Consider the following 25,856-nt stretch of genomic DNA (forward strand, 5'->3'; position numbering starts at 1 on the left):
TTTATACGGAATGATGACCCGGAATAAATACCGGTTTAAAGTGGTTGCACTATTGAAAAGGTGCAACATAGGCGGTCTTAATGAAGAAAAGGAAAAGAAGCAGGATGGATAGTAGTATAGTCACATTTGGAGACAAATAGCCTTTCTCCAAAGAAGTAGGGATTTGACATTAAATAATCAAAACTTCTCCCCCTTGTCGTTTCCCCCTCTCCCTGGAGAGATATTTAATTAAAAAACAATCTAATCAAATTAATGACTTTCCACCAATGTGCCTTTGTAAAGCTTTTTCTAATCCCATCCAGCGGGGAATGGTCGCAACATGCTGCCCTTGCTAAACACACAAGCTTCTGGAGATTTAACTGCTGGACGAGAACTTTGGGCCCAAAAAAAAAAACTTTAGCATTTGCTTTCCGGACAGGAATGCTACGGCATGTGTTTGAGAACAATAAGTGCTGGCACGTAGTTTCCCCTGAATGAGAGAAGGAATGGTGTCACCTTCTATCAGGACCTGACATGCCCACAAGCATGTACTGTCCAGGTGTATTCACCTCCCTCATCCTCCAGCTCTCCTTTACCCGTCGCCTCATCTTTCATGGCTTATATTTGGCTGACAGCCGTGAAGAAAGAAAGCGTTCCACATACATCAAACAACAGTCAAACAGGAGGCTGGTGGAAGGAAGCGTAGGAGTTCACGTTCCTGCTACAGGCTTTCACTGGCTGCTTTCTTTGGCCTATTTTCCCATCCCCCCCCCCCTACATACACTTTTATTTTTCTCTTTGTCCTTCGTCTTGAACAGAAGGTGGTAAAATTACATTTTCGGCGGTGTCGATTCTCATCGTGTTGAGCCCTTTCGAACTTTGTAAAGCAAATAGTAGCATTATTAGCGTGAGTCTATTTAAAGACACAAGTGAGATAATTCAACAGCAATAGTGACAATGAAGTGTTGAAGATAGCAGGTAGAAATTGGGGGCAGGGTGTTTTTCTTTCTCAGAGAAAGGACTCTGTCGTCTAATAATTGGCACGATCGCAATCTTGACGTTGAAAGTTTCACTTGGGGATAATGTTTTTATACGCTTTGAGATTGAATTTTCATCTCCTCTCATCCTTTATCATCTTTTGTCTTTCCCAGGACAGAGTCGGTGGCTGAGAAGATGCTCACCAACTGGTTCACCTTCCTGCTTTACAAGTTCCTCAAGGTAAGAAATACTCTCTCGCGCCCACAGGCACACAATTTTTTTTGGGAGTGATCCCGCTTGCAGTAGAGTAGAAAAATCCCCGGTAAACGTGCACAGCTGCAGCGTTAGATAAGGCGGAGGCCAGCGGCTACCTATCGTTTACCTCCGCCTTTCATTTGCTCAATGCTCCTCTCTTCCGAATGGACGGGCTCTGAAGCCGTGTTCAGACGCCGTCGCTCGTGTTCGTTGTGACTGCCAAAGCGCTTCACCAGATTCCCTTCCTGTCCGTCACTTCATTATTTTGGTGGTAGAATTTGGATGCGGGTTTATTTTTTCGGTGTTGTGTGGAGCTGTCTGTCTCACTTTGAATTCCTCTTGATACAAGATCAGACATTCATGGAGGCTTCAATTTTCACTAGCCCACCTACTTTGCATTCTTTTCATGTGCACATTGTATATTGCTGCCTTTAATTTATGAATCCAAAACTGTCATTTTGATGAACTTTAACCCATTCAAAATCTCAGTTGCTTCCAACAAAAACAGTCTATGTTGAGCCAAGACAGACAAAAGCATAAAACTTCAGAATACCTAGGCTTGAGTTCTAAGTGTTTATTTTGGGATGATAAACTTCTCGTCTGATCATGGTTTAGAAGAAAAATGCGAAGGAATCTACATGATGATTTTTTTTCCCTCTCTTGCAGGAGTGTGCCGGGGAGCCGCTCTTCATGCTGTATTGCGCCATGAAGCAGCAAATGGAGAAGGGGCCGATAGACGCAATCACCGGAGAGGCTCGCTACTCCCTCAGCGAGGACAAGCTCATCAGACAGCAGATTGACTACAAGACTTTGGTCAGTGCATTGAATCGTTCGTATAATCGCTTGGCGGGCAAGCAGGAGAAAAAGCTTTTTTTTTTTATTCTTTAACTAGATATTGACAGACGGATATTAAGTAGAAATTGACTCACTGTATCGTATGCATGTGCTCGGAAAGCAAATTGGGAATGACTGCAGGTTTTACAAAATCGCCGCTTGAAATGTTTCCTCCCATGTACAGACGCTGCACTGCGTGAACCCAGAAAATGAAAATGCTCCCGAGGTGACCGTGAAGAGTCTCAACTGTGACACAGTCACACAGGTGAAGGAGAAGCTCCTGGATGCCGTCTACAAGGGCACACCTTACTCGCAGAGACCCAAGGCCTCCGATATGGACCTGGGTAAGAACAAGAACTATGTCAGCGGGGATGTTTACTGGTTAAAAAAAAAAAAAGTCACAATTAATCATAACGGGCAATGTTTTGTGTGGATCAGAATGGCGGCAAGGAAGGATGGCTCGCATCATTCTTCAGGATGAAGATGTGACCACCAAGATTGACAACGACTGGAAGAGACTCAACACGCTTGCTCACTACCAGGTACACTTTTGCTTTGACTCTTCTTCAGATAGTTTTTTTTACAGCGATAATTGATCAGATATGTCGTTCCAGGTGACGGACGGTTCAGTGATTGCCCTCGTACCCAAGCAGAACTCGGCCTACAACATCTCCAACTCCTCCACGTTCACCAAATCTCTCAGCAGATACGGTACGAGAGAAGGTGTGTGAATGTGTTTTGTGTGTCTGCGAGCGGGCAACAAAAAAAAAAAAAAAATGAGACAACTCACTCTTGCTTTGCTCCTGGCAGAGAGCATGCTGAGAACAGCTAGCAGTCCGGACAGTTTGCGCTCCCGAACCCCAATGATCACGCCCGACTTGGAGAGCGGCACCAAATTGTGGCATCTGGTCAAGAACCACGATCACTCGGACCAGAGGGAAGGCGACCGAGGGAGCAAGATGGTCTCTGAGATCTACCTGACCCGGCTGCTGGCCACCAAGGTAAGAAGAAAAGGATCTTGATCACCTTGAACTCAAAGCTGACTTCCTCAGCATAGCACCTGTTGACCTTTGTTTTGTTGGTCTCCGAGCTCATTAACATTGCTCATAACCTTTCGCCCCAAAAAAATGTGTGCGTGTTAATTAATAAGTTGACCTTTGACTATCGAGTTGTTTGTTGGTGTTACCGGACGGTCTCCTGGTGGCCTCGGGGCTTAGAGGCCCAGGCCTTTACCCCTGCAATCATTACTCTCCGTATTTCCTCCATGACCTCCAGAATACACTTTCTGCTTGCATGTGGACTCACTTGCTGAGATGGTGTTTTTTTTTTTTTTTTTTTTGCGTAAAACAGCTGACATCACGTTTGTTTCATCCGACGGTTTGATTGACAGCCTGTCACTTTTATAAACGTTATCTGGGAGAGCAGATGTCGTGCTGGAGTTATTTATACATCACTGTTGTGCAAAAATGGGATATGTTACATATAAAATACGTGAGAATTTATTTTACAGTACTACTTTCCTTCCGTTTTATTTATTGACAATCCATGATCTAGTCAGTTACTTTTTTGCAGCCTCTGAAGGACATTCGTTGCCACTTTAAATCATGACATCTTCTGATTTTAAGTTCCCCAGCCAAAGTTGTGACATGCAAGGTTGCGTGCTGCACACCCACGGACACTTTCCTGCCTCCTGCCAGCGGTGTTGCGCTTGGCATTCCTCAGTGACTCATCTCACACCGATGCTTCCTCTCCCCTGATGTTTCCACTCATTAACACCGCATTCCCATTGTTCACGCGCTACGTTGAACGTTATCTGTGTTGCCACAATCAGGAAATCATTAACAAGGCGAGTCGAGGGAAGGCAACGACAAAACGCTGCTGTTTGTGCGTGCTTACGACATCCCCGCGGCTTTGTGGAAAGTGTGAATGGTTTCAGAGACACTTTTGTGAAATGTGGACAGGATGTTTGAAGATAAGTGCGTGTGAGCTTCAGGATGATATTATTTTGAGGACTGAAAAATTCCAGGAAAAAATGGGTGGGGGGTGGGGCGTTATAAAAGAGCCTAAGGCTGAACTCTCATTGGGAGCCATCTGAATGACTAAAAAGCAGACTGAGCTCTCAGCACGTCACCAAGTTGGGGTATTAAAAGCGAAGCGCACTCGCAACACCTGCCACTGACAGCCATCGCCTACGGCAACACCATTAGCCGTGATGTGATGCCTAATTAATGATTGCGACGCTACCTTTCCTTAATTTCCGTGTAACCGTCAGAATAGTCCACCCCCCAATCTGTGTCTCCTTTCTCAATTATCTGAACCAAATTGTTTTGTTCTTTCATTTTAGTCACCTTTTCACTCCCACTGCCATTCTCCTCCTTAGGGCACGCTTCAAAAGTTTGTGGACGACCTTTTTGAGACCATCTTCAGCACAGCCCACAGAGGAAGCGCCTTGCCGCTCGCCATTAAGTACATGTTTGACTTCCTGGACGAGCAGGCCGACAAACATTCCATCTCGGACTCGGACGTCCGGCACACTTGGAAGAGCAACTGGTGAGTCGGCGTGCCTTCAACGCCGTTGCTTTGCAGACACGAGTGATTCTGCAACTTTTTTTTTTTTTGTTCTCCCTCCAACCTCGCAGCCTCCCCCTGCGCTTCTGGGTGAATGTGATCAAGAACCCGCAGTTTGTGTTCGACATCCACAAGAACAGCATTACCGACGCCTGTTTGTCGGTGGTGGCCCAGACCTTCATGGACTCCTGTTCAACGTCCGAGCATAAATTAGGGAAAGACTCGCCGTCCAACAAGCTACTTTACGCTAAAGACATCCCCAACTACAAAAACTGGGTGGAGCGGTACGTTGGTCAAATGCGGGCTCTCGTTAAGACTTTCATCAATGAACTGGTCTCGTTTGCGTCCCCGCAGGTACTACTCTGATATCTCGAGGATGTCAGCTATCAGCGACCAGGACATGAGTGCCTACCTGGCGGAGCAGTCGCGACTGCACGCCAACCAGTTTAACAGCATGTCTGCCCTCCATGAGATCTACTCTTACATTGTCAAGTATAAGGACGAGGTAAGCGCTAACAGAGCTCTACTTTTGTCTAAATGAAACTCACTTCAACGTAGTCCCTTGGTCCCCAGATTCTACAAAATGGTGGCAAAACATTACTATTGTCTGAATGAAGCTCCTCAACTTACTTCAACCGAATTTATTTTTTTAATCATAAAATATTGTCTGCCTGAAAAACACAAATTATTAATTTACTCTGATAATTTCATTTTTTTCTTATCCCACTGTAGTCCTAATATTCTTTTGTCTGTTGAGTCAATTTTTATTTTGGGTGAAATTACTGCTACATTCTCATGAGAACAAGCACAACCACCTCAAGCCGGTCGCCCCTCTCTGTCTTCAGATCTTGTCGGCGCTGGAGCGGGACGAGCAGGCGAGGAGGCAGCGGCTGCGGAGCAAGCTGGAGCAGGTCATCGACACAATGGCCCTAACCAGCTGAGGACCATCCGACGTCGGCCGTCCGTCTGTCCATCTCCCTCCCCCCCCCCCTCCCTCCCTCACAGACAAACTGCAAAAGCATTGAGGCGGTATACTGCAAAACGGAGCGGGGTCGGCAGAGGTGGGCGGGTCTGTGTATGCCTACGTGTGTTCGTGTATGTGTGACAGAGCGGACATTTTCACACGCTGCGTTCATGGAGAAAGTGTCAGTGAGAGCTTTTGGCTTCCTGTGGATGTGATTGGAAAGAACTCCATGCGGGGCCTCTTGTGCACAATGGAGAGAAGCTTTGTGGCTCACGTGTCAGGATGTTGGCTTTTTTGTTTTTTTTTGGTTTTGTTTTTCAATTGTTTTGTATAACTGTAATCAACTGCCCACTCTCTGATCTCTCGCCACTTGTATTACTGCTGAATTTGCACAATTTACAGAAACGCTACAAAGGAAGAATATATAGATGTTATATATAAATACAGCTACGTTTTTAAAGATTAGGGAGAGAGCAATGTTTCCCCTGTTTTTTTTTGTTTTGTTTTAATCAAGAGACAAAATCCAACAATACATTTGATAGTTGAAGTGCAAAACGCTACAAACAAAAAAATAGAAAAGAAGAAAAAAAAAAGTCGTACTGTGCCATGTTTCCTTTGAATGTTGTTTAGTGCAAAAACATTTTGTTAGATGGAATGTGCTACCGTATGATTTTCTAAATATGAACATGCCTTGTGACTGAAATGAAACGTTTTGCGACCGTCAGAAGAAGACAAAAGACAAGCGGGAGGTTAGTTTTGGCCGTCCGTGACGCTTTTTGGTGGGGAACTCCAAATATTCGCTTTACAAAAGCTCGACAAGATGACACAAAAAAGTATGCGGGTGAGGTCAAGCGGCCAGCGTTTACTGTCGTGTCGAGCAAAGTCGGGTGGTGTCTTTCCTAGCCCGAAGCCACGCGTTTTATTCATGTTCCAAATGTTCCTGGCTGGACACAGATGTGCTGAGTGTATATTGTCTGAAGGAGGTCATCATGCTCCTAACCTGCAGCTCTTCTTTGTCGAGCTGGCCCATCGCCACCGGTGGCTTTTAAGACTCTCCTCCCCGACACTCAAGTCAGCTTCTTTTTCACTTGCTGGTGAGGAAAACCAGTTTTTTATTTTTATTTTTTTTCTGCTTGCCCAAAAACCAAACTGTGGTATTGTGTGATGTTTTCATTTGTAAATTTGTATACTTTCTCACGTGTTTATTTTGTAATCAGGTTGTTTTTGTTTATTCCCAACATGTAAATTGTACATTTGATGGTACGCTGAAGGCAAAAAAAACAAAACAAAAAAACACAAGAACTTTCTTCAATTTGCCTGATGGTAAAAAGTACTTGATGGGACTTCAGTGGGGGGGGGGGGTCCAAATGATTTGTCTTTGTGATGGAAATGTGACTTTGCTGCTTTAAACTCTTGACATTTGTTTTTCTAGCTCATCTTTTTGGGCTCATTTAATGCTGATCAGGAATGCTGTGGCTCTCCAGATTTTTTTTTTTTTTTTGGGTCCCTTAATTCAAAGTCAACACTTTGTTTACATGAGTCGGAACTTCAACTGGATACATGTTTATCTGTAGTTTACTCGCCACACGACGCATACACTTTGGGAATCATGTAAAGATATCCGGTCGACGACATTTCCCATCTGTAAGCATCAATCACCTCATTCGTACTTTTTTGCTTTCGTGAACGACGAGTACGGATCGGTAGCGCGCAGAAGATCCCCCGCAGAAGCACACAGAACAAGTGGCGACGTGGCAAACATTCTGGACTCATTCTCTCTCAGGTTCATGGTCCGCTTGTGTTCTTCTTCTTCTTCTTAATGCTTCTCGTTGTTGATCAAGTGACATCGGTTGCTTTGAATGAAGCATCAGTCATGTTTGCACTGTTGGGCTGAGAGCGGACTTGTTCAAAATGTGTCTTCATAAGCATTTCTGTCTCCACGACGTCATGCTTTTGTAAAACACTCCTAAGAAAAAGTCCCATCACCCGCCTCTTTGATTTCCTGTTCCTCTTTTTTTTTTTATTTCAAGTCTTCAAACTGAGCTGCATACCAAGCAAGACAACCAGTTGAGAGCTAGTGGCAAAGGAATTTTAAAAACATTATTAGTGTCTCAAACTTGAAGCGACTGTCATGGAGTTTGCAGGTGAACATTCATTGTGTAAATATTCTGTTATTTCCTACTTTGCAGATTTACTACTTGTAAATAAACACGCATCAAGGAGAGATTAAACATGTTTTGCTAAATAAAAATGTGTCTGTTTTTGAATGATGATGGATTTGTGCACTATTGGGGTGTCGATTAGCAAGGGCCTTTGTTTTTGTTCACGATACAAGTGTGTTTTATTTTCCCTTTTTTTTAAAATGGGATTTTAATTTTCATACATGAACATGGACCTGTCTACTTCGGCATGTTATGTTTTGTTGATTTTTTTTCTGGGTCAACCGGTGGCCATCCTTCATCATCTTCACCTGTGGCCAGTGAAAAGATGCGATGCATGAATGCTTGCCCCTTTTAAGTGGTCGCCCTTTGGGGGGGGGCCACATGGATCACTGCAAATCAATACAAAGTGTTTTTCCATGTCCCACCATGCAATGCTGTCCATCCTGATGACAGGGGCCTACTTTGGCATGAGCATTCATCTGGCCCTGCCCCCCTCACTGCCATAAAGAATCATGTTGCTATGTGTACTTTAGCCCACATTAGCATAGTGCACGTCCATTAATCTCATCTTAATGGCTGCTCACATGTAGCATCAAAGTAACTAGGAGACACCTTGTTGTCAGCCTGCAGCGTGATGGCGCCCCTCCTCCGTGGCCTTTCCAAGCGTGACCGCCATCATTCATCATTCCAACAGCAACATGTTTACCCCCCACCCCTCCCTCCACAACGTTGCTCCCAGCTTCCTCGGGCACTGACATGCAAGACAGGCTGAGGGTCGCTAAAAGAGGGAACGAAAGTGAGCATATTGCAATCGGCAAAAAACACCTTGTCTTTTTTTTTCTTCTTCTTGGCCTTGTTAAAAGCGTTAACCCACTTCCACCAAAGACACCAAATGTTATCGTCGGCACCATGTGTAACCAGCCGAGCTAATTCAATTAAAATTCCACACAAGGAGGAACGCTGAAATTGCGCAGCGGTGGCGAGAGCCCTGAATGTCATAATGATCCTGTCAAGAGGCAAATGATCTCGCCGTGCCGACTCTGTGATAAATTCCTTCTCCAAGCGCAACATGCTTGCCCCCCCCCCCTCCACCTCTCCATTCATGCACAATGATGTTGCTATAGTTAATAGAGCTATGATCTATATTTGCCCCACTTAGCCTTTCCCCCTTAATCTTGTTGCTGCACAATAAAAGAGGCCTCTGGGCTTTTTTCTAAATTCTACTTTGGCAGATCTTTTTTTCTTCTTTTTGGAGGGACGGGGTTTGAAAGAAAATCATGGCAGAACCAACGCCACATTTGATGCTGTCTACGGGTCCTAAAGACACAGTGAGGGTGCACTTGTGCCGCTGAGGGCAAGGTGACAGCCGTGACTACTTCAATGGATGCTACAAGATGGATTAGCATCAAGCAGCTTCACTCCAAGTTCTCTTTGGTGTGTGCGTTCTACAAGTTAGGGTTAGGTCAGTTTGTCAGGTTAGGGTTAGTCGTGGAATTCTCCAACACATTTGTGTGTCATGTGACGTGATCCACAACAGTCCCTCAGAAGGCACACATTATTGTTTAGTTAGCTCAACGAAGAGCATGTGCTCCATAATGACGGGGTGGTGTTCATGCTGGTTGGACTGATTGGGTCATAAGCAGTAGATTGAGTCATAAGCAGTAGATATGCTGGTTGAGACTGTCTGCAGACATTCACTGGTGAATAGCATCATTGGTTTAAAATTTCATTTACAGGTAAATTCAACGTGGCTTTAGGCTGTCTAATATCCAAGACTCTACATTTAAAATGAAAATATTGAGGTGTTTGCACACAAAACATTAAGTTCATGTGATCGATGAAGTCCCAGGTTTTCAACCAAATGTCTGATTTTTATGTTTTAATTGGCGAATATAAAAACAAGGAATACAACACCAGACAAGTTTTAACATAAATGTTTATTAAAAATAATAATATTAAAAGTAAATTTCAAACCAGCAATCCAATGTGAAATTGTAGTCGATATATTGGATAACAATATTTAGGCGTATATATGCATACACGTACGTTTTATTGTTCTACCACTTGAGAGTGGTTACCAGCTCAGTGGCCTAAGAGGAGAGTGTCCGCCCTGAGATTGGGAGGTTGGGGGTTCAACCCCCGGCCGGGTCATACCGGAGACTCTAAAAATGGTACCCATTTCTTCCCTGCTTGGCACTCAGTGTAAGGGGTTGAAATGGGGCCCCCCCCTGCTGCTCATGATCATTGGGACTTCAATTTAAAAGCTCAAGAAGATACATAGTTCACGCCAGGAGACGCAACACGTTCACTGACTGATCCGTTGATGCGCGGAAGGAAGGCAGACCCATTGTTCGCGAACGGGAAAGTCAGGATTCATAATAATCAAATAAAGGGTTAATTGCACAACAAATTTTAAATTGTACTTTGCTAGGTGTTCGTGTACACAACGTGTTGTGATGACATCTGCTGTGGAGTCTTCACTGATCTAGTCGCTTGTGAGCTGATCCATAAAACCATACACGTTCCATGCACTGAGAGCAAGGCTTCCATAGGGTAGTGGTTAGTGCTCTGGGCTTTCACCCCAAGGACCCATGTTCGAATGTCAGTGGGACCAAAAAAATTTATCATAGAAAATTTGCAACACAGTTGCTCGTGTGACCATAAAACCATACATGTTCCATGGACTGAGAGCAAGGCTTCCATAGGGTAGTGGTTAGTGCTCTGGGCTTTCACCCCAGCGACCCGGGTTCGAATATCAGTGGGACCATAAAAATTTTATCACAGAAAATTTGCAACACAGTTGCTCGTGTAACCATAAAACCATACATGTTCCATGATCTGAGAGCAAGGCTTCCATAGGGTAGCGGTTAGTGCTCTGGGCTTTCACCCCAGCGACCCGGGTTCGAATCTCAGTGGGACCAAATAATTTTATCATAGAAAATTTGCAACACAGTTGCTCGTGTAACCATAAAACCATACATGTTCCATGAACTGAGAGCAAGGCTTCCATAGGGTAGTGGTTAGTGCTCTGGGCTTTCACCCCAGCGACCCGGGTTCGAATCTCAGTGGGACCAAATGATTTTATCATAGAAAATTTGCAACACAGTTGCTCGTGTGACCATAAAACCATACATGTTCCATGGACTGAGAGCAAGGCTTTCATAGGGTAGTGGTTAGTGCTCTGGGCTTTCACCCCAGTGATCCTGGTTCGAATCTCAGTGGGACCAAATAATTTTATCATAGAAAATTTGCAACACAGTTGCTCGTGTAACCATAAAACGATACACTTCCTTAGAGATAGGGTTAGTTTAAAGTTAGGGTTAGCCGTAGAATTAGGTTTAGAGGTAGGATTAGGGTTAGAGGTTGGGTTAAGGTTAGAGCTAGGGTTATGGTTAGAGCTAGGGTTAGAGCTAGGGTTAGGGTTAGAGCTAGGGTTGGGGTTAGGGTTAGGAGTAGAGCTAAGGTTAGGGTTAGAGCTAGGGTTAGGTTAGGGTTAGCGCTAGGGTTAGAGCTAGAGCTAGGGTTAGGGTTAGAGCTAGGGTTAGGGTTAGGTTAGATTTAGGGTTAGAGCTAGGGTTAGAGCTAGGGTTAGGTCAGGGTTAGGGTTAGAGCTAGAGCTAGGGTTAGGGTTAGAGCTAGGGTTAGAGCTAGTGCTAGGGTTAGGGTTAGGGTTAGGGTTAGGTTAGGGTTAGAGCTAGGGTTAGGGTTAGAGTTAGAGCTAGGGTTAGGGTTAGACTAGGGTTAGGGTTAGACTTAGAACGACAGCTAGGGTTAGGGTTAGGGTTAGAGCTAGGGTTAGGGTTAGAGCTACGAATGAGTCGTGAATTGCTTTGAGTGAGTGAGTGAGTGAGTGAGTGAGTGAGTGAGTGAGTGAGTGAGTGAGTGAGTGAGTGAGTGAGTGAGTGAGTGAGTGAGTGAGTGAGTGAGTGAGTGAGTGAGTGTGAGTGAGTGAGTGTGAGTGAGTGAGTGAGTGAGTGAGTAGTTGAGTGTGAGTGAGTGAGTGAGTGAGTGAGTGAGTGAGTGAGTGAGTGAGTGAGTGAGTGAGTGAGTGAGTGAGTGAGTGAGTGAGTGAGTGAGTGAGTGTAGTTGAGTGTGAGTGAGTGAGTGAGTGAGTGAGTGAGTGAGTGAGTGAGTGAGTGAGTGAGTGAGTGAGAGAGTGAGTGAGTGAGTGAGTGAGTGAGTGAGTGAGTGAGTGAGTGAGTGAGTGAGTGAGTGAGAGTAGTTGAGTGTGAGTGAGTGAGTGAGTGAGTGAGTGAGTGAGTGAGTGAGTGAGTGAGTGAGTGAGTGAGTGAGTGAGTGAGTGAGTGAGTGAGTGAGTGAGTGAGTGAGTGAGAGTAGTTGAGTGTGAGTGAGTGAGTGAGTGAGTGAGTGAGTGAGTGAGTGAGTGAGTGAGTGAGTGAGTGAGTGAGTGAGTGAGTGAGTGAGTGAGTGAGTAGTTGAGTGAGTGAGTGAGTGAGTGAGTGAGTGAGTGAGTGAGTGAGTGAGTGAGTGAGTGAGTGAGTGAGTGAGTGAGTGAGTGAGTGAGTGAGTGAGTTAGTGAGTTAGTGAGTTAGTGAGTGTGAGTGAGTTAGTGAGTGTGAGTGAGTGAGTGAGTGAGTGAGTGAGTGAGTGAGTGAGTGAGTGAGTGAGTGAGTGAGTGAGTGAGTGAGTGAGTGAGTGAGAGTAGTTGAGTGTGAGTGAGTGAGTGAGTGAGTGAGTGAGTGAGTGAGTGAGTGAGTGAGTGAGTGAGTGAGTGAGTGAGTGAGTGAGTGAGTGAGTGAGTGAGTGAGTGAGTGTGACTGAGTGTGAGAGTGAGTGAGTGAGTGAGTGAGTGAGTGAGTGAGTGAGTGAGTGAGTGAGTGAGTGAGTGAGTGAGTGAGTGGGTGGGTGGGTGAGTGAGTGAGTGTGAGTGAGTGAGTGAGTGAGTGAGTGAGTGAGTGAGTGAGTGAGTGAGTGAGTGAGTGAGTGAGTGAGTGAGTGAGTGAGTGAGTGAGTGAGTGAGTAGTTGAGTGTGAGTGAGTGAGTGAGTGAGTGAGTGAGTGAGTGAGTGAGTGAGTGAGTGAGTGAGTGAGTGAGTGAGTGAGTGAGTGAGTGGCTGTGTGAGTGAGTGAGTGAGTGAGTGAGTGAGTGAGTGAGTGAGTGAGTGAGTGAGTGAGTGAGTGAGTGAGTGAGTGAGTGAGTGAGTGAGTGAGTGAGTGAGTGAGAGTAGTTGAGTGTGAGTGAGTGAGTGAGTGAGTGAGTGAGTGAGTGAGTGAGTGAGTGAGTGAGTGAGTGAGTGAGTGAGTGAGTGAGTGAGTGAGTGAGTGAGTGAGTGAGTGAGTGAGTGGTATTTTTTTTTTTTTAAACTACCATGTATGGTAGTTTTTTTTTTTTTTTTTTAAACTACCATGTATGGTAGTTTTTTTTTTTTTAAAACTACCATGTATGGTAGTTTTTTTTTTTTTTAAAAACTACCATGTATGGTAGTTTTTTTTTAAAACTACCATGTATGGTAGTTTTTTTTTTTTTTTCAAAAAAAAAAAAAAAACTACCATGTATGGTAGTTTTTTTTTTTTTAAACTACCATGTATGGTAGTTTTTTTTTTTTTTAATTTTTTCTTTTTTTTTCAAAAAAAAAAAAAATACCATACATGGTAGTTTAAAAAAAAAACTACCATACATGGTAGTTTAAAAAAAAACAAACTACCATACATGGTAGTTTAAAAAAAAAAAGAAAAAAAAACTACCATACATGGCAGTTTAAAAAAAAAAAAAAAAAAAAAACTACCATACACTCACTCACTCACTCACTCACTCACTCACTCACTCACTCACTCACTCACTCACTCACTCACTCACTCACTCACTCACTCACTCAACTACTCACCCACTCACACTCAACTACTCACTCACTCACTCACTCACTCACTCACTCTCAACTACTCACTCACTCACTCACTCACTCACTCACTCACTCACTCACTCACTCACACTCAACTACTCACACTCACTCACTCACTCACTCACTCACTCACTCACTCACTCACTCACTCACTCACTCACTCACTCACTCACTCACACTCAACTACTCACAATCACTCACTCACTCACTCACTCACTCACTCACTCACTCACTCACTCACTCACTCAACTACTCACTCACTCAACTACTCACTCACTCACTCACTCACTCACTCACTCACTCACTCACTCACTCACTCACTCACTCACTCACTCACTCACTCACTCACTCACTCACTCTCAACTACTCACTCACTCACTCACTCACTCACTCACTCACTCACTCACTCACACTCAACTACTCTCACTCACTCACTCACTCACTCACTCACTCACTCACTCACTCACTCACTCACTCAACTACTCACTCACTCAACTACTCACTCACTCACTCACTCACTCACTCTCTCACTCACTCACTCTCACTCACTCTCACTCTCACTCTCACTCACTCACTCACTCACTCAACTACTCACTCACTCACTCACTCACTCACTCACTCACTCACTCACTCACTCACTCACTCACTCACTCACTCACTCACTCACTCACTCACTCACTCACTCACTCTCAACTACTCACTCACTCACTCACTCACTCACTCACTCACTCACTCACTCACTCACTCACTCACTCACTCACTCACTCACTCACTCAACTACTCACTCAACTACTCACTCACTCACTCACTCACTCACTCACTCACTCACTCACTCACTCACTCACTCACTCACTCACTCACTCACTCACTCACTCACACTCAACTACTCACACTCACTCACTCACTCACTCACTCACTCACTCACTCACTCACTCACTCACTCACTCACTCACTCACTCACTCACTCACTCACTCACTCACTCAACTACTCACTCACTCACTCACTCACTCACTCACTCACTCACTCACTCACTCACACTCAACTACTCACTCACTCACTCACTCACTCACTCACTCACTCACTCACTCACTCACTCACTCACTCACTCACACTGAACTACTCACTCACTCACTCACTCACTCACTCACTCACTCACTCACTCACACACCCACTCACTCACACTCTCACTCACTCACTCACTCACTCACTCACTCACTCACTCACTCACTCACTCACTCACTCACTCACACAGCCACTCACTCACTCACTCACTCACTCACTCACTCACTCACTCACTCACTCACTCACACTCAACTACTCACTCACTCACTCACTCACTCACTCACTCACTCACTCACTCACACACCCACTCACTCACACTCACTCACTCACTCACTCTCACACTCAGTCACACTCACTCACTCACTCACTCACTCACTCACTCACTCACTCACTCACTCACACAGCCACTCACTCACTCACTCACTCACTCAAACTCACTCACTCAAACTCACTCACTCACTCACTCACTCACTCACTCACTCACTCACTCACTCACTCACTCACTCACTCACTCACTCACTCACTCTCACTCACTCACTCACTCAAACTCACTCACTCACTCACACTCACTCACTCACTCACTCACTCACTCACTCACTCACTCACTCACTCACTCACTCACTCACTCACTCACTCACTCACTCACTCACTCACACTCACTCACACTCACTCACTCACTCACTCACTCACTCACTCACTCACTCACTCACTCACTCACTCACTCACTCACTCACTCACACTCACACTCACACTCACTCACTCACTCACTCTCACACTCAGTCACACTCACTCACTCACTCACTCACTCACTCACTCACTCACTCACTCACTCACTCACTCACTCACTCACTCACACTCACTCACTCACTCACTCACTCACACTCACTCATCCACAAATCCGTTCATTTGGAAACTGGAAAAGCAATTCACGACTCATTCGTAGCTCTAACCCTAACCCTAGCTCTAACCCTAACCCTAACCCTAGCTGTCGTTCTAAATCTAACCCTAACCCTAGTCTAACCCTAACCCTAGCTCTAGCTCTAACTCTAACCCTAACCCTAGCTCTAACCTTAACCTAACCCTAACCCTAACCCTAACCCTAGCACTAGCTCTAACCCTAGCTCTAACCCTAACCCTAGCTCTAGCTCTAACCCGATCTCTAACCCTAACCCTAACCTAACCCTAGCTCTAACCCTAGCTCTAACCCTAAATCTAACCTAACCCTAACCCTAGCTCTAACCCTAACCCTAGCTCTAGCTCTAACCCTAGCGCTAACCCTAACCTAACCCTAGCTCTAACCCTAACCTTAGCTCTACTCCTAACCCTAACCCCAACCCTAGCTCTAACCCTAACCCTAGCTCTAACCCTAGCTCTAACCATAACCCTAGCTCTAACCTTAACCCAACCTCTAACCCTAATCCTACCTCTAAACCTAATTCTACGGCTAACCCTAACTTTAAACTAACCCTATCTCTAAGGAAGTGTATCGTTATATGGTTACACGAGCAACTGTTTTGCAAACTTTCTATGATAAAATTATTTGGTCCCACTGAGATTCGAACCCGGGTCGCTGGGGTGAAACCCCAGAGCACTAACCACTAACCTATGGAAGCCTTGCTCTGAGTCCATGGAACATGTATGGTTTTATGGTTACACGAGCAACTGTGTTGCAAATTTTCTATGATAAAATTATTTGGTCCCACTGAGATTCGAACCCGGATCGCTGGGGTGAAAGCCCAGAGCACTAACCACTACCCTATGGAAGCCTTGCTCTCAGTCCATGGAACATGTATGGTTTTATGGTCACACGAGCAACTGTGTTGCAAATTCTTCTATGATAAAATTATTTGGTCCCACTGAGATTCGAACCCGGGTCGCTGGGGTGAAAGCCCAGAGCACTAACCACTACCCTATGGAAGCCTTGCTCTCAGTCCATGGAACATGTATGGTTTTATGGTTACACGAGCAACTGTGTTGCAAATTTTCTATTATAAAATTATTTGGTCCAACTGAGATTCGAACCCGGGTCGCTGGGGTGAAAGCCCAGAGCACTAACCACTACCCTATGTAAGCCTTGCTCTCAGATCATGGAACATGTATGGTTTTATGGTTACACGAGCAACTGTGTTGCAAATTTTCTGTGATAAAATGTTTATGGTCCCACTGATATTCGAACCTGGGTCATTAGGGTGAAAGCCCAGAGCACTAACCACTACCCTATGGAAACCTTGCTCTCAGTGCGTGGAACATATATGGTTTTATGGTTACACGAGCAACTGTGTTGCAAATTTTCTATGATAATTTTTTTGGGTCCCACTGACATTCGAACATGGGTCCTTGGGGTGAAAGCCCAGAGCACTAACCACTACCCTATGGAAGCCTTGCTCTTAGTGCATGGAACATGTATGGTTTTATGGATCAGCTCACAAGCGACTAGATCAGTGAAGACTCCACAGCAGATGTCATCACAACACGTTGTGTACACGAACACCTAGCAAAGTACAATTTAAAATTTGTTGTGCAATTAACCCTTTATTTGATTATTATGAATCCTGACTTTCCCGTTCGCGAACAATGGGTTTGCCTTCCTTCCGCGCATCAACGGATCAGTCAGTGAACGTGTTGCGTCCCCTGGCGTGAACTATGTATCTTCTTGAGCTTTTATATTGAAGTCCCAATGATCATGAGCAGCAGGGGGGGGCCCCATTTCAACCCCTTACACTGAGTGCCAAGCAGGGAAGAAATGGGTACCATTTTTAGAGTCTCCGGTATGACCCGGCCGGGGGTTGAACCCCCAACCTCCCAATCTCAGGGCGGACACTCTCCTCTTAGGCCACTGAGCTGGTAACCACTCTCAAGTGGTAGAACAATTATAGTAGTTTTTAAAAAACGTGTATGCATATATACGCCTAAATATTGTTATCCAATATATCGACTGCCATTTCACATTGGATTGCTGGTTTGAAATTTACTTTTAATATTATTATTTTTAATAAACATTTATGTTAAAACTTGTCTGGTGTTGTATTCCTTGTTTTTATATTCGCCAATTAAAACATAAAAATCAGACATTTGGTTAACTGCTTTATATGACAATATGTGTATATATATCTACTGCAATTTCACATTAGATTGCTGGTTTGAAATTTACTTTTATTATTATTATTTTAATAAACATTAAAAACCTGTTAAAACTTGTCTGGTGTTTTATTCCTTGTTTTTACTTTTTTGGGCATGAAAACCAAAATTTGACATTTGGTTAACTGCTTTATATGACAATATGTATATGTGTTTTCCGTTGTGTAATATGTGTTGGTGTCCCCCAAAATAGAGCAAGTCGTCAAATTACACATTCTTGACACTAGTAATGTAAATGAGAAGGCTTATATGAATAAATGAAATAAAAATGAAATTGTTGCCGGCGGTCCATGTAAATGTGAATTGAACCTTTTAGTTAATTAGCAATTTAATATTATTATTATGAAAAGTGAGGCAGCTCGGCTCTGGAGGCGTTTTTGATGCCTACTTGCGTTAAAGCACATTTAAGGGGCTAAACATGCAAAAGTTTTCCAACTACAAAATAGACAAGGGGCTGATATCTGATAAGAGCATTTTAATGAGCTGATTTAATTAGCTGATTTAGCATACTTGTGTTTTGCTGTTCTTGTTTTTCTGTTCCTCTGTATGTTTTCTTTAGGAGGCAAAAAAAAATTAATAACTGTGAACGGGGCCAAGCTTTTATGAGATAAATGACTGGATATTTCCCTCCAAAGTTTGGAGATGCAAAGTTTTGCAACTTGTTTTGCTACTTTAGTGGAAGTAGCTGTGCAACAAAATAAATTTTTTCAACTCTTGTACAACACATGCTTTTACTTCTTTTGTTTTGTCAAGCCAAGTGGAGCTTTTCAGTATTCATCAGTGTCAAAGATAGAGTTGAAATTCCGTGGCTGATCTTTTATGACGACTTTGTTAATTTCTCCACAGGTGAAAAAAGCATTATGACACCAAATCCATCTCGCGCTCCACTGACCTTTTGTTCCCTGATGTGACTTTAGCACACATGGCTTGATACACTGCAGGATTCTCTGAAATTGAACGCAATGTGTTCTCTGAGTGGAGTCAATCTTTTATTTGTTCCCATTTTGTCACGAGTTTTAATTTGGATAATACATTTTCCGGTGTATGTATTAAAGACAAAAAAAATAGAAGACAATAGAAGTGTTTATTTTTTCCTCGAGGCATAAACATTACCATTCAATGATGTCACAACTACAGAAAAGAATCCAAGATGAAGTGCAAGAACTCATTTTGTACATTTTGTTTTCCTCACAAAAATCAACTCATTTCCAAACCCTTCCAAATTTAAAAAAACATTGCTTAACATAAGGACCCAGGGGCTGTAGGCTAATTCATGTATGCTTCCACTTCCTTTGATGTCTTTCATGGTCAGACTTGGGAGCTCCCCCTCTCCGTAATGGGTCACGTCCCCTGGGGTCTTCCTACGTCTACCCAATTAGTGCCGCCGCCTCCTCACCGGCGTCTACAAGGTTTGCAGGCTTCACGTATGCGCTCTTGCTATCGACTGTTGCGTGCGTGCACGCGAGGTGGAGGTCAGTGATGCGCACCTCCCACGCGAGACACCGTCGGTCAATTTGATGAGTCAAAGAGCCCGTGAATATAATTCTTTACAATCGCTGCTAATAGCTTGCTTATGTCGTCCACATTGGCTGTTTTGCTTCCTTATTCACACACAATGATTGACTTTGATGTCTCCTAAATGATTTTTTTGCATGTCTGTTTTGCAGTTCCACTGAAGCCATGTTGAAAGGCTGCAAAGAAGGAATCAGTCGAGGTCTTAAGCTGCGAGGGGCCTCAATAGATATCTCCATATTTTTGCTTGTTTTTCTCACGGAAATATATTCCAATTAACGTTTCTGAAAAGGAGATAAAATTGCATTGCGTGTTCTTCTATAGATAACGCTTGAAAACGAAAATGTTGTATTCATATTTTGTTAGATTTTTTTAAATGCTAAATCAGACTCTCATAAATCATCAAGGCCGGTTAACTTAAAGTTATCTTAAAACACCAGATGTGTCCTCAACTAAGCCCCTCCAACGGTTTGCGTTTACCGTTGACCTGTTCTGACTGTGTTGCGTGTCGCTGTCACTTGTCGGCGACTGAATTTATCAAGTCGCATCCCAGCACAGCAGCTTGTGATCAAGTGCATTGTGGGATTGAGATAAGGCAATGGAACTGACACGAGGACCTGTAATTAGTTCAATTAATTAACAGTTTGAAGGAAGCTGTATGTGTGTGTGCGTGTGTGTGTGTTAGCAAATGTCAACTGTGTATATGCACACCGTGAACCACAGGGAGTCATTAGTCATGACATCATGGGACACTCAACAAGTGATGAGACACAGACACAAACACACAAACACACACACACTTCCAGTACACTGTCCGTGTCAAGTAGACTTCACGCCAACAGATTGAGTCCACACTTGCACAAGCACAGCGTTTTATATCACATTTGCAGTACACTCGTTTGAAAGCCCACTTTGAAACCCGAACCCTAGTTTAAAATGTGAATTTGAAGCCCTAACCCTAGTTTGTAACCTCCTTTTGAAACTCCAAAGCTAGTTTGAAATAGAACACCAAGCCTCCATTTTGAAACCCTTCTATGAAACCCTAACCTTGATTTGAAAGCCTAATTTGAAACTCAATTCTGTTGTTCCAAATGTTTGCTGTTTTGAGGTTTCAAGTTGCATTGGTGAGAAGAAAACGAGGAGGCTGAGGAAGCAAAAGGTGAATGTTCAATGTCACGTTGCCATGGCAACTGACGTGTGACGTGTCAGACAGCCATTACCATTGGGATTGCTGGTGTTGACAGCAATAGCAGCAAGTCTTTTAGCACATTTTCACCTTGCACTTTTGTTTCTCCTCCTGCCTTCTACTCAACTGATCAAAAGAAAGAAAGTGGACTAAAGCAGAAAACGTTTTACACCAAGTACCACCTGAAACATGACACACTCAAAAAGGAAAGAAAAGAAATGGAATTTCCTTCACTGTACAGTGCATGTTTTTCTATTTTAAAATAAGATGCGAAAGGTGGCGGATGCTGCAAAAGCCTGACAAAACATCTCCAGGAAGGAAACTCCATGAACGTCAGCTTCTCAACAATATCATACGGTCGTATTACTGGAAGGAAACGTGGTGTCGAGTGTTTGCCCATCCTAAGTGAGGAAAAGGAGAAGCTAAGGAGGGCGACTTAAATCCAAAAGGACGCAGTTGTGTTTTCTGCCTGCTCTGCTTTCCGCTGCCTTTTTCAACACTTGCACCAGCTGAGTTTGTCAAAAACTCGGTCCCCTGCCAGATCCCAGGCCAGACACAACATGGTGCCTCATTTGCTGCCAGACCTAAATAATTGTCCTGCCGAATGCAATCTAATACACTGGAGGAGAATCTCACTCTCTCTCTGGCACAGTTTTGCAAGCACAATGGATGTCATTGAAATGGAATTCAAGTTACTGTGCCTTCCGGGAAGATGCATCACACAATCCAGTGTACCCTGATTCGCCGATGAAGGTTCCCCGAAAGAGAACGAGCGCTGCAGAAAAAAGAAGAATGTTGTCATCTCTGTTAACGGAGCAGTAAATTATTTGATGACTTACATCCCTGCATACATTTGAACAGAAATAGTTCAAATGTAAACTTTCCCCAAGTTTTCACGTCTGCTCCACGTTGTGTTTGTGTATTTTTTGTCTTGCTCTGCTTTCGACAGCACTGTCATGACTAAACTCCAAGTGCATAAATTAGCCCAGAAGCAGCATTTACAAAGTACAAGCTAAACGAATGCTACTCAATCTTTGACGGGTGAAATATTAGAGGTTTAAAAAAAGAGGTTTAGATGTAACGGGAGAAAAATAAATGTGATTATCAAACCAAGTTTGAAGGTGTTGTGGGTTTTTTTGTCACTAGAATGTCTTTTTCTTCTTGTTTCCAGGGACCTCAGAGTTTTGGTGGTGTCGCAATCTTTGACAAGTCAGTGCTCTGTGCCTTGATTGTTTTCCTTCCCGGCAGATATGATGTTTCTTCTTCCCCATCTAACACCCACACAATCCTTTGCTGGAAAGTTTCTTATGTATGCTTTCAGTCATGTATCGGGAGCAGGGTGGGGTTTGGTGTGTTGGCGCACTCATCACAGGCAAGTTTTTCTTTGCTACACAAGACAGAAGAAGTTTGTAACTGAGTAGAATAAAGCAAAGATATGATGTCACTCACTCACTCACTCACTCACTCACTCACTCACTCACTCACTCACTCACTCACTCACTCACTCACTCACTCACTCACTCACTCACTCACTCACTCACTCACTCACTCACTCACTCACTCACTCACTCACTCACAAGCTCTCTTTCTCGCTCTCTCTCTCTCTCTCTCTCTCACACACACACACAGACAGACACAGACACACACACACACACACGTGCACTTTGTCAGTGGCATTCCAAAAGGCAGCTGCCTTATCATTGCAGCAGGTTCAATTACACGCACTTACACTCAGGCACACAAATGAGGGCATGCAATGCAGTCGGGGGGGTATTCTGCTGCCATGCTATTGCTTCTTCCAAAGGGGCGGGCGTCGTAATGCAAAGAGACAGATCCAGGTCACTCACTCCGTGCGAGGATGATTCCGGAAGGAGAGAAGATGCCGCTTGGAGGCGAGGGACGACGGCAAAGCATCGGCGTCTCAACGTCCTGCAGGAAGATGAGACGCGGTAAACATGGTGAGGGCGAGCGGGAGGCAGAAAGTGATCAAAAAAGACCATGGTGGAGGGCGTGAAGATGCCTCCAAAGGAAACGATGAGAAAGAAAGACACTTAAAGGACGAGCTGCTAGGAGGGAGAGAAAACATTGTGGCCAAATGTAAAAGGTGTAAGAAGTGTAGACAAAAGGGAATGAGAGCGTAATTGACATGGAGGGAAAGTGACAAGCAGGAAGATGAGAGCCGAGTATTGAATGAGGCCTGTGGGGAGAAGCAGGCAGATAAGAGAGAGGACACGTTGTCATACAGGCTGCCATTCAGCACACTCACAAGAATCTTAAATCATTCAACACAATAGCCTGTGTAATGACAAGGCATTGTACTCTGCTCACACATTATTCATACAGCGTGCCGCCTCTTTTTTTTCCCCCCCTTTCATACAAGAACACCAACCACACCCAATGCGCTCTTCATCTCTGGCAATGATTTTGATGTGACACCCCCTCAAAGGTGCGTATTTAAATGAACTTGACTGGAAGGCTTCTTTCTCCTCCAGGCGTCGCAGATTTGGTGCACCTTTTTTTTTCTTTGTTCGACACAAAGCGTCCCCTCCTCTTGTCTTTGTCCTTGTGCATGAGAGAAGATGAGGAGGAGTGACGAGGGTCAAAGCATCTTTCTTTTTTGGTGTTCTCCCGTGTGAGGATGATGCTGTATGGTGAGGAGGCGGGACTAAGTTTGTTCGAAAGACAGGTGGAGGAAGAAACCCAAACTCTGCTTCCTAATTCCCACCAGGAATTGTCATAGCGATAAATCTGAATATATTTTGAGCACTCACAACACAAACTTTAAGATTTTCTTCAAGGAAACTTTGACAAGCCAAGACAGCCAGCAGCTGCTGTTGTGGAGCAAGACTTAACTTGCTGTACTCATTAAAACACAACAATAACATAAAAGTCTTGTGGATGATGTGTCAGCCACCCATGGCTTCCAAACAAACTTTTTTTTTTTTTTTTACATGACTTGAGGCTTGAAACGAGGTATTTCATTCAAACGTATTTGCCACCCTAGTGACAATTTGACAGCTCGACTTACATAAACTTACAAGGACATTAACAAGAAGTCATTTTCCACTTTTTATCCCAAGGTGATGCAAAGTATTTCTTTCTTCCCAAGCTTTCCAGTTGGCCCAGCGCCAAAAATGAAACAAACTATTTGGTATGCACCGCAATGCACAAAAGGAAGCCAAAAGTGAAAGTCAGTCACAACACAAAATGTTATGCGTTTCAAAAAAAAAAATCCAACTCAGTCGACGAGTTGCACTCAAATCTTTTGTTTCCTCACCATCACTTGAATGAATCTCTCTTTGCCAAAAGATGTGCACACAAACTTTGACGTTTAAAGGCTGTTCTCTCCTCTGCTCACGTCGACGTCTTCAACATGACTCGTGACATAACATCAACGACTTTGCAGCCAATTATGTCAGCACGGCATGGCAGAGTGCAACTGGCAAACCTGAGAACAAACTCAAGTTCAGTCAGAATCATCTTACTTCATGCTTGAAATGCTGCACTTTTTTTTTTTTCTTCCACAAGGGAAGAACGTCATGTCCTTACCAAGCGTCTCTGGATGTCTGCTGGGAATTCTGAGCATTCACTGTGTGCACGTCGCATGTCCAATATTGTTTGATTTCCTAGTTCTCGTCCACTGTTGCGTAATACAAGACTTGTTTACCAAGTATTTTGAGAAGACTACTTTTTTTTTTCCTCTTGTGCATTCAGCTAGCATATTTGTCTTTTTTTTTTGTCTGCGCCAAGCTCAGCTTTGACTCATTCTCCATTAAAATGAATCATTAACGTCTATGGTAGTGAATGAGTTAATGCTGATTGCTTTATTTATCTAACTGTCCTTGTTCACCACCCACGTGAAATCTGTCCCAGGGCATCCAACAAGTTCAATAACCTCATTCTATTCTTTAAATGGCTTTATGTTACACTCTTTACATCCCTGACCAGACGAGAGATGCAACATAATACAAGCTACAATACGTGAAACAATATCGCTCTGCTGGGATCATACTACACACATGTCATCAGAGCACTACTCGTGATGTGGTCATGAAATTTGATCAAGATTTACTGCCCTAGAAGAACAGAGCCGAATTGTCGATTGGCTAGAATGTCAACGTAAATTCAGCCGCAGTCACGTTTAACAAACGTTTTTATTATACGTGTCCTGTCGATCTGTGGGCTCAACCGGAGGCAGTTTTAATCAGACGTTTTTTGATATAAATCAAAATAGATGTAAGACAGACACTTAGCTTCACATTTACTTGATGTTTTAAAAGGTTAATCACAAGTTAAAAATAACAATAAACGCGTGCGTGTGTGTGACCAGTCCAAAAGCCACAGGTGATCACAAGAAAGAAAATCGTGACACTGGTTCATCGACTCATCTAAAGAACTTTTTGGTCTATTTGGGGAAAGCAACTTAAAAAAAGATTTAGCTCTACTTTGTTAGTGTGAAATCTTTAATTAGGCTGCTGATGTTTTTTTTTTCTTACCATCAAACACCTCTCGCTAAATGAAGCAGCATTTGATGCTAACTCAAATTAGATTTTTAAAGTGTTGTTTTCATTAAGCACCTCGGAAGTACTCAGAGGAGAACAGTACAAAGTTATCTGTTAACAAAAGTGGGCGAGGCGGGGGCGGGGGGGATATTCGGCAGACAGTGGAAGAAACTCAAAGCAGTCCCTGTCAGGATATTTTGTCATATTGTGTAAATTTGTACCACATCCCTGAATGAAGGGATTCGGACCTTGAACTTGACACACACGAAACACAACAAAAAGAAAATTATTTGTGTGTGTGGATGAAGCTGTGACCTCTGGCTTTTTGACCAAGAGGAATGAGGATGAGTGCAAGGATGAAGAGATGGGGTGATGAATAGTCCTGCCTTGAACGAACACATCTTGGACACACAGAAGAGGAATGAGGTCATTATCTCTGTCCTCACCTGTGGCCTCCAATCCACACACACACAAAAACAAACACACACATCATCAACTTGGTGTCTCCTCGTTGCATTTCCTCTTTTTATTCCCAGACAAAAACTTTGTTCCGTCAGCGTGCAAACAGCCACAAATCTTTGTCTCCTTGTCAGTCCGACACTATTCTGAGTGTTTGGACTCCGCCCTTTCTGTCAATTTTTCCATCAGGAGAATTCTGTAATTTCTCTGCTTCAAGCATGACAATTATATTCGCTTGTACCAATTCAGTTTCCAGGCCTATTACTGTTCAATTTACGCCCCCCCCCCCCCCCTCCTGTCCCACAGCTCCTTTTTTCCTCACAGTAAGCTGTAATCACATCCATTGGACCCTGATCACCCCTCTTCTTTGTCACCCCCCTCCGTCCCCACTTTGAC

General features: G+C 43.8%; 1 protein-coding gene and 1 long non-coding RNA gene across 6 annotated transcripts in view; one reads left to right on the forward strand and one right to left on the reverse strand.

Moving 5' to 3' along the window:
• plxna1b (plexin A1b) overlaps positions 1-7,829 on the forward strand; it is a 117,120-nt gene extending 109,291 nt beyond the window's left edge. For 3 of the 5 annotated variants that reach the window (XM_049734845.1, XM_049734848.1, XM_049734847.1), the window contains 10 exons: positions 1,131-1,197; positions 1,879-2,025; positions 2,231-2,390; positions 2,485-2,588; positions 2,661-2,769; positions 2,857-3,047; positions 4,427-4,596; positions 4,686-4,898; positions 4,969-5,119; positions 5,460-7,829. In XM_049734845.1, the coding sequence (XP_049590802.1) occupies positions 1,131-1,197; positions 1,879-2,025; positions 2,231-2,390; positions 2,485-2,588; positions 2,661-2,769; positions 2,857-3,047; positions 4,427-4,596; positions 4,686-4,898; positions 4,969-5,119; positions 5,460-5,555 (1,408 nt within the window). In that variant the 3' untranslated portion in view covers positions 5,556-7,829. The remainder of the gene's footprint in view (positions 1-1,130; positions 1,198-1,878; positions 2,026-2,230; positions 2,391-2,484; positions 2,589-2,660; positions 2,770-2,856; positions 3,048-4,426; positions 4,597-4,685; positions 4,899-4,968; positions 5,120-5,459) is intronic. The other 2 variants (XM_049734849.1, XM_049734850.1) reach the window with 1 other exon arrangement.
• A 12,339-nt stretch (positions 7,830-20,168) lies between these two features.
• LOC125977465 (uncharacterized) lies at positions 20,169-24,193 on the reverse strand. The gene is made up of 3 exons (XR_007484642.1): positions 24,049-24,193; positions 23,777-23,947; positions 20,169-22,428 (listed from the first exon to the last, which is right to left on the reverse strand). It is a non-coding gene; the product is annotated as an uncharacterized lncRNA (long non-coding RNA).
• Positions 24,194-25,856: the final 1,663 nt, after the last annotated feature.

The sequence above is a fragment of the Syngnathus scovelli genome, chromosome 11 (assembly GCF_024217435.2).
Source record: "Syngnathus scovelli strain Florida chromosome 11, RoL_Ssco_1.2, whole genome shotgun sequence".
In the NCBI taxonomy this organism is placed as follows: Eukaryota; Metazoa; Chordata; class Actinopteri; order Syngnathiformes; family Syngnathidae; genus Syngnathus; species Syngnathus scovelli.